The sequence below is a fragment of the Sceloporus undulatus genome, chromosome 1 (assembly GCF_019175285.1).
Source record: "Sceloporus undulatus isolate JIND9_A2432 ecotype Alabama chromosome 1, SceUnd_v1.1, whole genome shotgun sequence".
In the NCBI taxonomy this organism is placed as follows: domain Eukaryota; kingdom Metazoa; phylum Chordata; class Lepidosauria; order Squamata; family Phrynosomatidae; genus Sceloporus; species Sceloporus undulatus.
The window spans coordinates 132,472,799-132,486,393 of NC_056522.1; the positions used below are offsets into that span (position 1 = coordinate 132,472,799).

At 39.1% G+C, this 13,595-nt stretch overlaps 1 protein-coding gene across 11 annotated transcripts in view; it reads right to left on the reverse strand.

The window, feature by feature from the left end:
* Positions 1-4,788: 4,788 nt before the first annotated feature.
* Positions 4,789-13,595, reverse strand: part of PHF3 (PHD finger protein 3) — a 54,390-nt gene continuing 45,583 nt past the window's right edge. For all 11 annotated transcript variants that reach the window (XM_042456123.1, XM_042456147.1, XM_042456134.1 and 8 more), the window contains 6 exons: positions 12,999-13,134; positions 12,069-12,267; positions 10,863-11,010; positions 9,839-9,928; positions 8,198-8,393; positions 4,789-7,775 (listed from right to left, as the gene is read on the reverse strand). In XM_042456123.1, the coding sequence (XP_042312057.1) occupies positions 5,638-7,775; positions 8,198-8,393; positions 9,839-9,928; positions 10,863-11,010; positions 12,069-12,267; positions 12,999-13,134 (2,907 nt within the window). In that variant the 3' untranslated portion in view covers positions 4,789-5,637. The remainder of the gene's footprint in view (positions 7,776-8,197; positions 8,394-9,838; positions 9,929-10,862; positions 11,011-12,068; positions 12,268-12,998; positions 13,135-13,595) is intronic.

Genomic DNA, 13,595 nt, shown 5'->3' on the forward strand with positions numbered 1-13,595 from the left:
TTCATGTCAAGGGGCTACCTTTACCTTTACTTTACAGCATGGCGTAATGGTTTGAGTGTTAGGTTACAACTCTGGAGACCAGGGTTCAATTCCGTTCTCAGTCATGAAACCCACTGGGTGACCTTGGACAAGTCACATGCTCTAGCCTCAGGCAATGGCAAACCTCCTCTGAACAAATCTTGCCATGATAACCCCTTGATAGGGTTGCCTTAGGGTCACCGTAAGTCAGAAATGACTTGAAGGCACACAGCAACAACAGCAAATATATTCATGGTTGTGTCATTATTGCCATGATTATTAAAGTCCACCAATACAGCATTACCAGGCAGCAGCTGCTGCTGCAAGCAACAAAGACCTAGTCTCCTATAGATTGGAGAGCAGCATACTGATGTTCCTACCCCTCCTTCCAGTTATCTCTGGTGCAATAATCAGAAGCAGGATCCATGTTGCAATTCCTGTCCACACTGGAGATCACTGGCAGAAGGGATTGGAAACATCAGTACACCGCTCCCCAGTCGACAAGGGAACAGATCTCCATCACCCATAGCAGCCTATGCCCAGTAAAGCAAGAGGGTCAAGCCAGGAAACTCTACTTTGCTACTTATCTAAGTAGTGGATCTAGGATGTCGATTATTCACTTTTGTTATTAGTAGGATTGTTCCCTGGGACTCATGACATGAAACTAGTTTTCAGTAGGTGCACACTATATGTATTTTTAATAGCCCTGGTCTCTTTCTACACTTTAGGATTCATTCATTCAGAAAATAGATGCCAAAACTTTCTGTGTGTCAGTCTCTCAAATCACAGAGTGCTTATATGCCACTTTTCACAACAAAGCCTTTGCAAGATGGCTTGTCGTATATAATTAAAACCAAAGAACAATTTTAATAAGCATAAAAAGAATCTCTTTCCAAAACTTAAAGCAGAAAGTTTAAAACCCAACTCACAGCACTTTTAAAAAAACATCTTTTGAAACGCACAAGTTTTTTAAAAGTCTGTTTAAAAACTAAAACAACAAAAAGATATGAGGCCATGCATGCTTCTTTGGGAAATCCCAAGCTTTGTGGAAACTACTACAAAGCTTGTGTCTTCTCATCATTAAGTCCTGCATTTGTCCATAACCAAAAGCAAGAACAAACACCAAACTCTGGTCTGTAATACAAATGAGCAGTTTAGAATACCCAAAGAATCAAGGGGAATTGTAATGGAGCTTTTAGGAGAACCATTTCCTGACTGGTATTAACAAAAATATTTCTAGAGAAGATGTAGCAATGTTACTTCTGTAGTTTTGTCCAACTTTTCTTTCCCATCCAGTGAGTGCAACGCCCTTCTCCCATTGCTATATGGATGTTGCAATGATTTCAAATTCACTTCAAAGTGCCCTTTAAGATTACCTTTTTTGAATTGCCAATCTTCTACAGATCAGTTGGTGCACTAAAATAAATTGACCCTGTTGTTTCTGATAAGATGCTCCTTTGGGAGAAATGGAAGCTAAATATGTACCCACAGGAAGATGTATGGCACTAAAAACAGTATTTGTTTCATGGCTTTCAAATAAAATGTAGTCATTCAGGAGTTAATATGTCACTCACTTCTTTTTCTTCTTCTTTTTGTCTAATAAAATATATCAAATCAAGAAGAGTAGTAGCATCTTTTCTTTACTGAAGTAACTCAGATAGCAGAGTTGATTTGTTGATGAAATGGGTAGTAACCCTGAAATTTTTGCCCTCTTCTTGCTCCTAAAATTTTCAGGGGAGCTCTAGAGAAGATTAGAAAGGACAGGGGGGTGTAGCCGGGACAGAAAAAGGAGATCGTTTCATGGAATTGGATAATGCCTTTCCCGTTTTGTCCCCATTTTGCTGTCATGTGCTTAGACTGGTGATAACAGTTCAGAGGATAGACAGAGGTCAAAGGAATTGTATCTTAGTGTTTTGGTTATCTGGCCAAACCTGAAATATATATGCCATGGGGGAGGATATTTTTCTATTCCATTTCCTTCTAAAAGTCAGATTTAGAATTGGCATGTTGGCATGCAGCTCCATGAGGCCTGAGGAGAACATCACACAATTCACAGTAAGAGTGGTCCGTCGTATATTCCAAAGACGAACAGAAAACTGCATATGAGACTCCCTTGGACCTACTGAATTTCGTCAAACATTCTTGTCATGTCAAAGGCAACCTTGCAGACCATTTCCTGATTTCCTTTTGCACACTGGTGACTTGACTCGAGTACTCATCCGTGTGATCAGCATACCAAGGACCTCAAACTGTCTTTACTAGAAAACATGGGGTAGCCGTGTTGGCCATTTAGCAAATCCAATAACATCCAAACAATGATACCTTTATTGGAATAACCAAAATGCACAATTACATGTTGTAAGCTTTCAAACTCACACTGGCTTCTTCATCAGGCAAACAGGAGAAAGAAATTTAAGATGTTAGTCATAGGCCTGCATTTTCTGTTTCTGGTTTTAGTTCAGATGGTAAGGAGGGCTGTTTGGAGGCTGGCACCTCCCCCTTTGGCCATGTGGTCACTGGTAGATTTTCAGTCAAGGAAATTGAATGTCCATTTGCAATTCAAAGAGGATGTTTCCTTGGAATCCAGCATGTCTTCTTCCCTTGTGAAGCCACAGGCTCCTATGTAGGTAGAGAACACTGAATTTCTCAAGAAGTCTTCATATTTTGCAACAGGAAAACTTTAGGCGGTGTAACAGTAAAACATGCCAATTGCTGCCAATATTAGAATGCTTTACCTTTGTTGGAGGCAGAAGCCTCAGGTGGCAAAGTCCCACTGCACTGGCTCTCTTCGCCTGTGATGGCTAAAATGCGGTACCCTGAAATCCAAAAAACATCTAGCAGTAGCTGTGTTGGACATACAGCAAATCCATTAATTTCCTTGACTTTGAAAATCTACCAGTGACCACAGGGCCAAAGGGGGAGGTGCCAGCTTCCAGACAGCCCTCCCTACCATCTGAACTAAGACATGAAACAGAAAATGCAGGCCTATCACTAACATATTCAATTTCTTCCTCTTGTTTGCCAGAAGCCAGTGTGACTTTGAAAGCTTGCAACATGTAATTGTGCATTAAAATAGGTTACACGCAGTTTTAACTTCTTAAAAAAACAGCATTTAAAAACCATAAGCGAACTTCCATTCACTTGCTTTCCCACCCTTCACCCCCCCTTGGCATGTTATCAGCCTGGGAGTTCCAAAAGGGTTCCATGGGTAGAAAACTGTATTCATGGCAGTTGCCTGACCATGCTGTATACACTTCTCTTACCTTGTCCAGTGAAAAAATTTCCACTGCAGTCTCTAGGGCAAGGGTGGGAAAATGTGGCCCATGGGCTGCATGTGGCCCCTCATGGCCATTTCTGTGACCAGTGGAGGCCAGAGGTCAATTTTTTGTTTTAAAAAACTCTCCTGCGGCATGGGAACATTTCTACGTTCTGGAACCTCCCAAGTTCACTTTAAGCTACAAAAAATATGTCTATTTTGCAATGGGGTACGTGGCAGGAGGTACACCTCCCCATGGTCTCTAGGGGGAGGTTAATGCTGTCCTTTAGGCTCTCACAGCCCCCTCAACCCTGCTTTATATGGCAAAGAGTTGTTTTTCACATATTCACTAGTGGTCCAACTTTGTTTAACCATGCAAGAGAACATAAGGAACTCAAGGCTTAAAAATATGTTTTGCACATAGTTCTTCACCTGTCAGCTGTTTCCTCACTTGTTTTAATCCAGGTGAGACACAATCCATGACTTTTACTTGATCTGAACTCCAGCAGATTCGCCACCTTACAGTATTTGCCTTCTTGGGATTTAAGATTTTCCTTTCTGACTGTTCCAAGCTGCCAGGTGCCTACCTTATGATTCCCACGAATCCACATTTTCAGTATTATTCATATACTGAATTATTCACACTATATACCATCTCTACCTTTTTTTGCTCATTACCGCTTTTGCCCATGGTAATTATACTAAACTGTATGCATATTTCAGAAAATACGATGTTTGTTTTCTGCTATCTATATGGCAAAATAAGAGAGAATATAGAAGGATGGTTTTGAGAGAGTCACTATTGAGAGTAACAGAGTGTACAACTGTTGAGTTAGTGCACAGTTGTGACTGAAGTGGTAGACTGTGGAACACTGGAACACTCTACACACTCTCAGACAGAATGGCTGAATGATATGTCAAGTCCCCTTCCTCCAATGCCACACACCCAAGAATTTACATCTCAAGTAAAGTAAGCTAAAATGCATGTTTAAAAGCTAACTTTCTGGACAGACGTATTCTGAAACAAAAGCTACCATTAAGCATTGTATGGTATAGCATTTTTTTTAATGTGACTATGCAGAGCCATGTGCAAGGTTTGCAAATCGGCCGATATATTTAAATAGGATTTCAAAATAGCCTAACAATTTGTTTTAATCACATATTATTGAAAGGATTTTTTTAAAAAAATTCTGATACCAAAGTGCAAAAATCTATGTTCATAGGTAAGGCGATTAACTCAAGAAGGTACTTTATGCACAATGTTCTTAATTTTACTGAATACTTCAAAAAACAAGGTTTTTGAACAGAATAGTGCAACAGTATCCAACAGGGGGAAAAGGAATATACTATAATTTTCCACAGAAAATCACATTTTTTTACTCATCTATTTATTAAAAACCCTAAGGTCATTAAAAATTACCAGTCATGAACTGTAGAGCCAAGCCATATTTATAATCTTTCTGTTATATTGGTTTAGCCTATTGCTTCACATCTATTAAAATCAAACAAACGACAGCAGTGAGAAGGCTTTATCATTTTTAGAATCAAAATATCCCTTAAAATATTTACATTTTACAATATAAAGGATAGTAAAACACAATGTCATGTACAAGCTTAGGTATTCAAGTTTTCAAGGCATGGAGATGGGTGGAAAATTAATACAAATCAGAGCACAGAGGCTAGCGGTGCAAAAAAAAGCCTATTAAGTGTGTTGATAAGCAATAAAATGTAGACTATGTGGCCTTATAATTTCTGCTCTCAAGCTGTTTAACATGTGTGGAAATTATCCAATGATCAATACTGCTCTTTTTTTCCCACATTGTTCTTTTGCAAGTCTTCAACTCCAGCATAAGCCGCATATCACATTCAAATATGGATTCTGAAGCTATGCCACGGTCCATTTACAAAGCCAGTGCAATTTTACAAGAGGAAATGGTACAAACTCCACTTTTATAGTTAGTGGAGCATCTTCAAACAGAAAGTATGCATCACCAAAGGCTGCAAACATTTCAACAGTAGCTAAATTTGAAAAATGGGGGGGGGGAAATTACACGTTTTTATTGCATATTTAAAAGAAAACTCTTAAAATACTGACTACACAAGCAACATAAAGTGTTGAATGATTCAACTTTGCTCCTAGGCCAAACAGAATGTTTTTTAAAAAATGAATTAAGAAGTACGCAGACTGATACCAAACCAGACTTGTTTCTATAAAACACTGAACAGGGAATATAAAAAAGAAAGAGAAATGATGGCACAATTATATCCAAGTATTATTATTTTTTACAGAGAGTTCTAGGACATATTTAAAACAGATTATTTCCTATTCATTTAAAAATGATATCCTGAACCCTTCTTGGCTTTTACCTTTTGCTTTTCCCTCGGTCACTGTGGTCCCTATCTTTGTGATGTCTATCTCTGTTCTTTTCACTATCCCGCTCTCTATGCCTCTCCCTACTTTTTTCTCTTTCCTTCTCCTTCTCATGGGCCCGCTCTTCACTTTTGGGACTCTCCTTTTTTTCAGGGTTTCTACCCTCTCTTGAGGATTTGCCTTCAGAGTCCTTATCACTGTGTGAAAGGCGTGACCTCTCTTTGTCCCGATGCCCATCCTCCCTGCTCTTTCTATCTCTTTCTTTATCCTGGTTTCTGTCTCTGTGCCTGTTTCTTTCAGAATCCGTCTCCCAATCATGCCGGCCCTTTTTGGGGTGGTGAGATTCATTGTAAAACCTCTGCCTATGCTGATCACTTTTCCTCCGACTGAATGCCCTCTCTGTGTGTGGAACTGGCCGACTCCAAGGGTCACTGTGACGTCTATCTGGTCGCCTAGTGTCTCTACTCTGATAAAAATGCTCTGGTCCAGTGAGTCTTGTTGGTTTGTGAGCTAGGGGTGGGGCTGGTGTGACTGGTCCAATAAAATGTGGGGGCTGACCTGACAGATGAAGCATGGGAGGCCAAGGCATTAAAGTGTTCTGAGCAAAGCCAAAACCTGGTGGAGGAAGTAGTGGAGGGGGCAGGTGAGGGGGAAATCCAAACACAGGGTTGTTTTGTGGAGGAAAGTTAGGGGCTACAGCCCCTTGAAACTGAAAACCAGGAGGTGTAGTTTTAGTGAGTTGGAAATTAGGCTGGGGAGTCGTGATTGGCGAGAAGTTTCCACTTGCAACAGGACTGGGAATTTTGGTACTGATGTCAGAAGGGCATGCATTTTCAGTCTCAAACTGAGATGATGAAGATGATGGTAATAATCCTCTTCGGACAGAATGAACTGTTTCAATGCTTTGCATCAGTGCTTCTTCATGCAATTGACTTGTGCCTTCCAGCTGTGAGGAACATGCACTTTCCGCTACAGAGGCAGCTGGAGGCAATATCTTCTTGCATGCTTGATTACTACTCTGATCTACGGCTAGGTCACTTCCTGAAAGCAGTGCATTGTCTATATTTGCCTGCTCTGTTCCTAAAACATCCAGTTGTTGACTATTTTGTATTTCTTCATTTCTAAGACTGTCACTTTCATTTTCTGAAGCACTGCTCAGCTGGCCTCGTCCTGCTGCTTGCCTTGGATCCCTTTTAAGATTAATGAACTGTGGGGATTTTGAACTGTTCATTGTCACATTATCAACAGATGCTACACTGACATTATTGCTCCCAACTCCTATTCCCACACCTGTTGGGACAGGAAAATCTGTGGTCCTTTTAGTTTCCTGAGAAACACAATCTGCATCACCCAACTTTAAACTGTTTTCTACAGTCTCTTTGGTTTCTTTGTTCTGTGACAGAATAGCTAAGTTTGCTAAAAATGCTTCAGTTGAAACATCTGGTGGCTTCCCCTTAAGACTTAGGTTTGTCAGACTTCCTGAAGAGCATGAGACATCTGCTACTGATATATTAGATGCTAAAATACTGTCAGTGGAGTCTTTTGAATTATCATTTGTATCCTTTGTTTCTTCAATTTCAGTAGTAATTACAGGAATGTCCATTTTTTCCTCTTGCAGCATGGCCTGTTTATCTGATAAAGGCAGATCTTCAGTAACAAACTTGTCTCCTGCTTGTTGGGTATGTTCAGACATTTGCCCTGTAGTATCCAAAAGGCTCTGAAGGATGTCATCCATTGGCAGTGGTTTACTTGCTAGCTCAAGAGCTGAAGACTGGTTTTCCCATCCAACTAAAACTCCCGGAAGAAACCGTAGAGGCTTTGGTGGTTCATGTTTGATGCCTTCCAGAACAGGTTCATTTGCTGTTGCTTCTTCTGTGTTAGGTTGTTGGGACTTGATTCTTTGTTTGTGCAACACAGCAGTGAAGGAATTGAAGAAGTCATTTTCTTCTTCTTCTTCTTTGTCTACTATTTCTGAATGAAGGGCCTCAGATTTGCTTGGCTTACTTTTCTTTTCTGGTGTCACCCCTTCAGGACTTTCTTCAGCATGACTAGTGACAGCACTGATCTGCCTTTTTAGCTTCTGGCGAATGATCAACCCCAGCAACAAGTTGGGTCGATGAACTTCAATTCCTGTATTTAAAACAAAACCATAGTAGTATAAGCTAATCATGTACAGTATTTCAAGATAAAAACCTTCCAACCAAAAAAATAACTATTGCTTTCCCATCTCAGAATGATCAAGCAATACATGTTACTAAATGTGCCAGGAGAAATACTAAACAAATTTCCCCAAGAGCTGCTCCTGTTAAGTAGAATTTCTGCCCTGCAAAATAATTAGTCCATGATGAATCCAGAGTATTAATGTCAAACTGAAGCAGAAATGCATGCTTCTTGTTTGTTTTTTAAAAGCCAATCAAGTCAATACTTCACATGGATATGCCATTCACAAACTTCATGAATGCTCTAAAATACAGCTTTGAGTTATAAAACACTTGTAATGACCAAAAATGGTTAAAAACAAAATCTCCACCATAAACAATTATTTTACCTACCAGGACCATCGAAAGGCACCAACTGATGTGGAATTTTATCAGAAGCACCTAAAGGGATAATATATAAATCCTTGATTTGCTTCATGTTATTAGCTGCTACACCATAACGCTTTCTGCTGCTGAAGTATGCAAACAGTAAAGTATACGAAATCTGATCCTCTTCTGTCACAGGGGTAAAACGAACCACACAAATTTCCTATTGAAAGAGGAGGAAAATTTATTTACAAGTTGTCAATTCTTTCCTAAAAATCACAGTTCAGTATCAGGAGGGGCAGCAGGAGGAGGATTTGACAGCAAATATGATCTTGATTTTCTAAAACATACAGTAGAGGTTCTCTTTTAAGGCCTTTAAAATCTAAGAAAAAAATCAGTGTATCAGGATGGGCCCAGCCTCGATTAAGAAACAGAGCCCTCCCTCCAGTCCATCTGCCTTGGTCCAGGCCTCAGAGGGAGAGAAGAATGCTGGACCTGATCCCCTCCCCCCCCTCACCATTCCCTTCTCCTTTTGTGTCGTGTCTTTTAGATTGTAAGCCTGAGGGCAGGGAACCGTCTATTATCCTCTCTGTTGTAAGCCGCCCAGATTCCCAGTGATTGGGCAGTATATAAATAAATCCTATTATTATTATTATTATTATTATTATTATTATTAAAATAATGAAACACAGCAAGATTTGCTGCATTTCAGACAGTTATTTCACTCAGAGACAGAATTTTACACTACACAGACTTCAATTCCTGGAACATCATTTAAGGACGGCCACCTTGAGTATCACTGACTTCCATCAAGTAGAAGGGAATTCTCTTTACTTTTGGTATCACTGTTGAAAGGCAAAACCAAAAGGCCAGCCAACAACAAGCCATTCTGGGGGACGAAGAAATCTCCACTGAAAATAATTAAAAATAAGCCAATATGTTGCTCAAGGATTAGAGACAGTTATCCTTAGTCTGATTTGGAGATCTGTAGCCTTCCTTTCAAAGAGAGTACATTTAAATATGTTCACTCCAAGAAACCAATGCTTCTCACACAGAAACTGAATTGCATCAGATAAAACCAAGCCTAAATAATCTCTTCTGCTTGGATTCTAAACATGAGCAAAATACACATTTTACTTGTAAGCAGAAGCTTACTTTTCTTCTTATTTTAATAATTTTATATGCCTGTCTTGGAACTGTGGAAATATTAGGTAAAAGCCCATCAGCAAAAGCTTCCAACATTTAAGAATCCAGATTGAAGGGAAATCTATTCATGCTTCATAGTTCCAAGACACATTCGCCTCTTTCTTCCTACTACCACTTCAGTCCTTTCCGAAAACATCCAAACTGTGATCTTTTAGTTTCCTTGTGAAGACACTATGCCAGGTTCCAGGGTAAATACACTGAAAGTGAACGATCACATAATATCTACCAATTCATTCATTGCTGAAGAGGAAACAGCACCACTAGGTTTTTTTCATATGAAAAACACTTCTGTGTCTGGTACTGCACCCTAACATGAATGGAACTGCAAAATTTAGGCTAAACAAGAGAAGCAGCAGCATGAGATTATTTTTTTTAAAATAGAATCCTTGTTTAAAAAACGATTTTGTAAAAAAAATCTATTACTACATTATGTTTCAAGAACAAGAACATAGTTGTCACTACCTTTGTTCCTGAGGCTTTTATTTTGTCAACATATTCCCAAACAGTTTGAGGAGATATCCTGCCGCCCACTTGGATACTATCTGGCAAATCCTATGGGAAGGAAATATTATGTATGTTTTTCTTCTAAAACAAGACATTTATAAATTTAAATTTTATTGACATTACTGAACTTACCAGGCTTTACAGTTAAGCTAGAGTTATAAGTATGACACTCATCATTTATAACAGAAGGTGCATTACAAAGTGCTAAGTGGCATAATTTTCTACTGCTTTGAATGGATAGCATTTTAGTGGCACTAGTGAGCCAATAAGCATAAAGACAGCCCAAAAAAGAAAAAAAAGCTCTAACCCTACAGAAAGTGCTGGGATGAGATTCAAACTTTGGTACTTAGCATAAGTCATTCTTGGATAGTAGGAAGAGCAATTCACAGCCCAGTTTTTTATTTCCTAACCACTGGTTGTGGATCGCTCCTCCTAACTCCTCCAGAGAATATGCTTTAAATCTCTGATGCAACCACTGGTATACTGTATCAGCAAAGCCTTAAGACCATCATCACGTCATGATGAATGAATATGAAGCCCATTAGCATCTACCAAACTGGGCTGGGCAAAGTATAGTCCTTCAGATGCTACTGGACTGCTACTCTCAACATTCCTTATAATAGTTATGCTGACTAGGGCTGATGGGAGGTGCAGTATAAAAACATCTGGAGAGCTGCATTTACTCATCCCTAAATTAAACAGTTAAACAGTTATGATCTAAAGTTTCCTAGGCAAAACAATTAACAACTCTTCACAGTTTTAAACTTAGTTGTTATTAATTGCCTTCGACCTATGGTGACCCTATGAATGAGAAGTCTTCAGCAGTTTCACTTACTGACAGCCCTTATCGGGTCTTGCAGACTCAGGGCTGTGGATTCCTTGATCTTAAACCACTACATGCAAAAGTTAATCTGGCAGTGGTTAAAAGAAAATTCAGAATAGTTTCCTAGAGAAGACAATAATGCTACAGTCAGAACATTACCTCTGTTAAGCTTTCAAAGGAGCCAGAGATCGGGTAAGCCTTGATAACAAACTTTGCAACAGATGGCATGTTGATAAACCCTTTCCAAATAAAGTTCAGGCGAGCTAGAAATAGTGTTTCACTTTCAACAGTGCCAGGTGTTTCTGATCTGAAGGTTGAAAGTAAAGAATAAAATAATGACTACAACCTGGCTATTCTAGGGAGAAAGAGAAACATAACATACTAATTCCTGGAAAACAACCAACAAATATAACCAGATTCTAAAGGCATGTCAGTGATTTAGTAAAAAATACTGGGAGAATTATATGTTGATGGAGAAAGGAACCACCAATTTTGGAGGTGAAAATGGCCACATGTAGGACCACTTTGTCCCTGTGCATAAGTAAGAATGATACATAAAGTTTGATCTTGTGGATATTGTTGTCAACAGAAATAATCAAAGTGATATACCAACAAAGATAATATCACCAAAGATCATGTAGATTGACATTCAAAGGGCAGCAACTAAAGAAGTGAAAGAATCCTGGGAATTTTTGGCAATGTACACAATAGAAATAAGTTTGAGAAACGTTTTATGAACCTTTTAGCCATAGTATAACAAGACAGAGAAAAATAATCAACCAAATAATGGTTGCAATGATTTGTAATCATCAAATGAAACTGTTTTTTAAGGATTGCGAATACATTGGGTAAAAGGCAAGTATGAGAAGATGTTGCAAAGTTAACAAATATCTCCTATTTGGTCACACAGACTGCTATGGTAAATAGTCTGTGGGCCACATGAAATATGATTGTTATTTTTAACACTACAACAGCCCTCTTTATCCACATATTCAACCACTGAGGCCTTGAAAATATTCTTGCCAAATAAATAAATAAATAAGCAAATCTTTATTTTGCCATTTTATGTAAGGGAAACCATTTTACTACCCCATTGTACATAGTGGGACTTGAGCATCCACGGATTTTGGGATCCACAAGGGGGTCCTGGAATCTAACTCCAGTGGATAACAAGGGCTCAGTGTATTATACCACTCCACTATTGGCACCTTGGATGTGCACAGCATTACTCACTTCTTGCTCCCAAGGGGTCTACAGACTACAATACATTGCAGGAAAATAATGAATGGAGACAAAAGATAGGGAATACACTACAATCCTATTAGCGTACTACATTTACACTTACTAGCAATCTCAAAACATTACCTAGAGCTCGAAGAAGGGGTAAGTGCTGCATTTGATAACTCTTTATCTTCCTCTAATAATTCAGAAGCTAGCATGTTTGTTGTTGAAGACAGTGCATCAGCAATGCTTTCAGCTTCATTGTCTGAGGGTTTCCGGGCCACTCCAACAGATATTTTCACGTTTTTCCCAGAAACATCATCACTTGGTGGTGCCATTCGACCTTGAAAAGGCAAATTTGAAAGCTTCACTCAAAACACATCATAACATCTGTAATTATAACATTGCTCTAATATTATTGCTCTAACATTTAAAAATCCTGTTGTCTGAAATGAAACTGAGAACTTTATGCATTTCTATAATTTGGGAGGTACTCAGCTCAAGCATTTTCAAATAATCATTACGGAGAATAAAAATAAATTTCTGATGGGAATACAAAAAACCTCATTTGGATGCAACACTAAATTAAAGTTTACTGTTATGAGAAGAAGCCACAATAAGCCACAAGCTTGTCTGCCTCTTTCTCTCACTCCAACAGGGGTAGTCGGAGTGAATATTTTGCTTTCAGTCATTGCAGCTCGCTGTATCCTCCAAACCTGGACAAACTATGGTTAGCTTTAGTTATGTATGGTTTGTTGGAAAAAGCCCATTTTAAGCCAGTTTATGGAGCTGATGTCTTTCAACTAAGCACAGTTAAGATTAACTATAGCATCCTAGTTTGGAAAAGAGAAGTGACTGTTAACCAAAACAGAAGTGCAGGGAGGTAATGGACTCTCCTGGTTCTGTTAGCCCAACCTTACTCACAGGGTTATGTAAGGATATCATTTTGCAGTTTCTCCTGTCTCTTCTGTCATTAAGATCTATGTTACTCTATAGTCATGGCAATGCCTGCAGTATGAGAACAGGCAAATCAAGAAGTAATCAGTATATTTTAGGTATGCTAGTTAATATTACCTATGCAAATTTTACAGTTAAGATCAAACAGATGGTTTTTATGTTGACTTGTTGTATCAGGAGTAGCAGATCCATCAACTTCTTTTTCTTTTTCCATCTCCTCCATCTTCTCCACAGTCTTAACTGGAGGAGTTTCCTGTGCATAAGGAGATAAAACATTAAAATTAAAATATCATTCTGTAAAGTACCTGGTGGCTACTAACACTAGGCTAAATGAGTCACAATGGACAGAGCAATCCTAAGCAGGGTGGGCAAGTAAAAAAGTGGAAGGTCATCTGTAATTTCCAAAGCCCTGCTGGCCTCACATCAGCCAAGCCGGGGGGGGGGGGGGGGGGGGCCTTCTTCATACTAGTAGTTATATTTCACCCCAGCCCATTCACCTCATCAGAGAGGGGGGAAAAACTTCTGTCAGCTTCAGGCCACTATAATGAGCAATCAAACCTGATCTTTCTTGGGAAAATGAAGGGACTTGGATGCAGTGAATCTAGGGATGTCTCTATCCTGACCCTGTAATGATCTACCACACAGCTATATAGGAAAACCTACTACAGGAAAAACACTACTGAAGATAGATCTACACTGGCAGAGTTTTCTGCA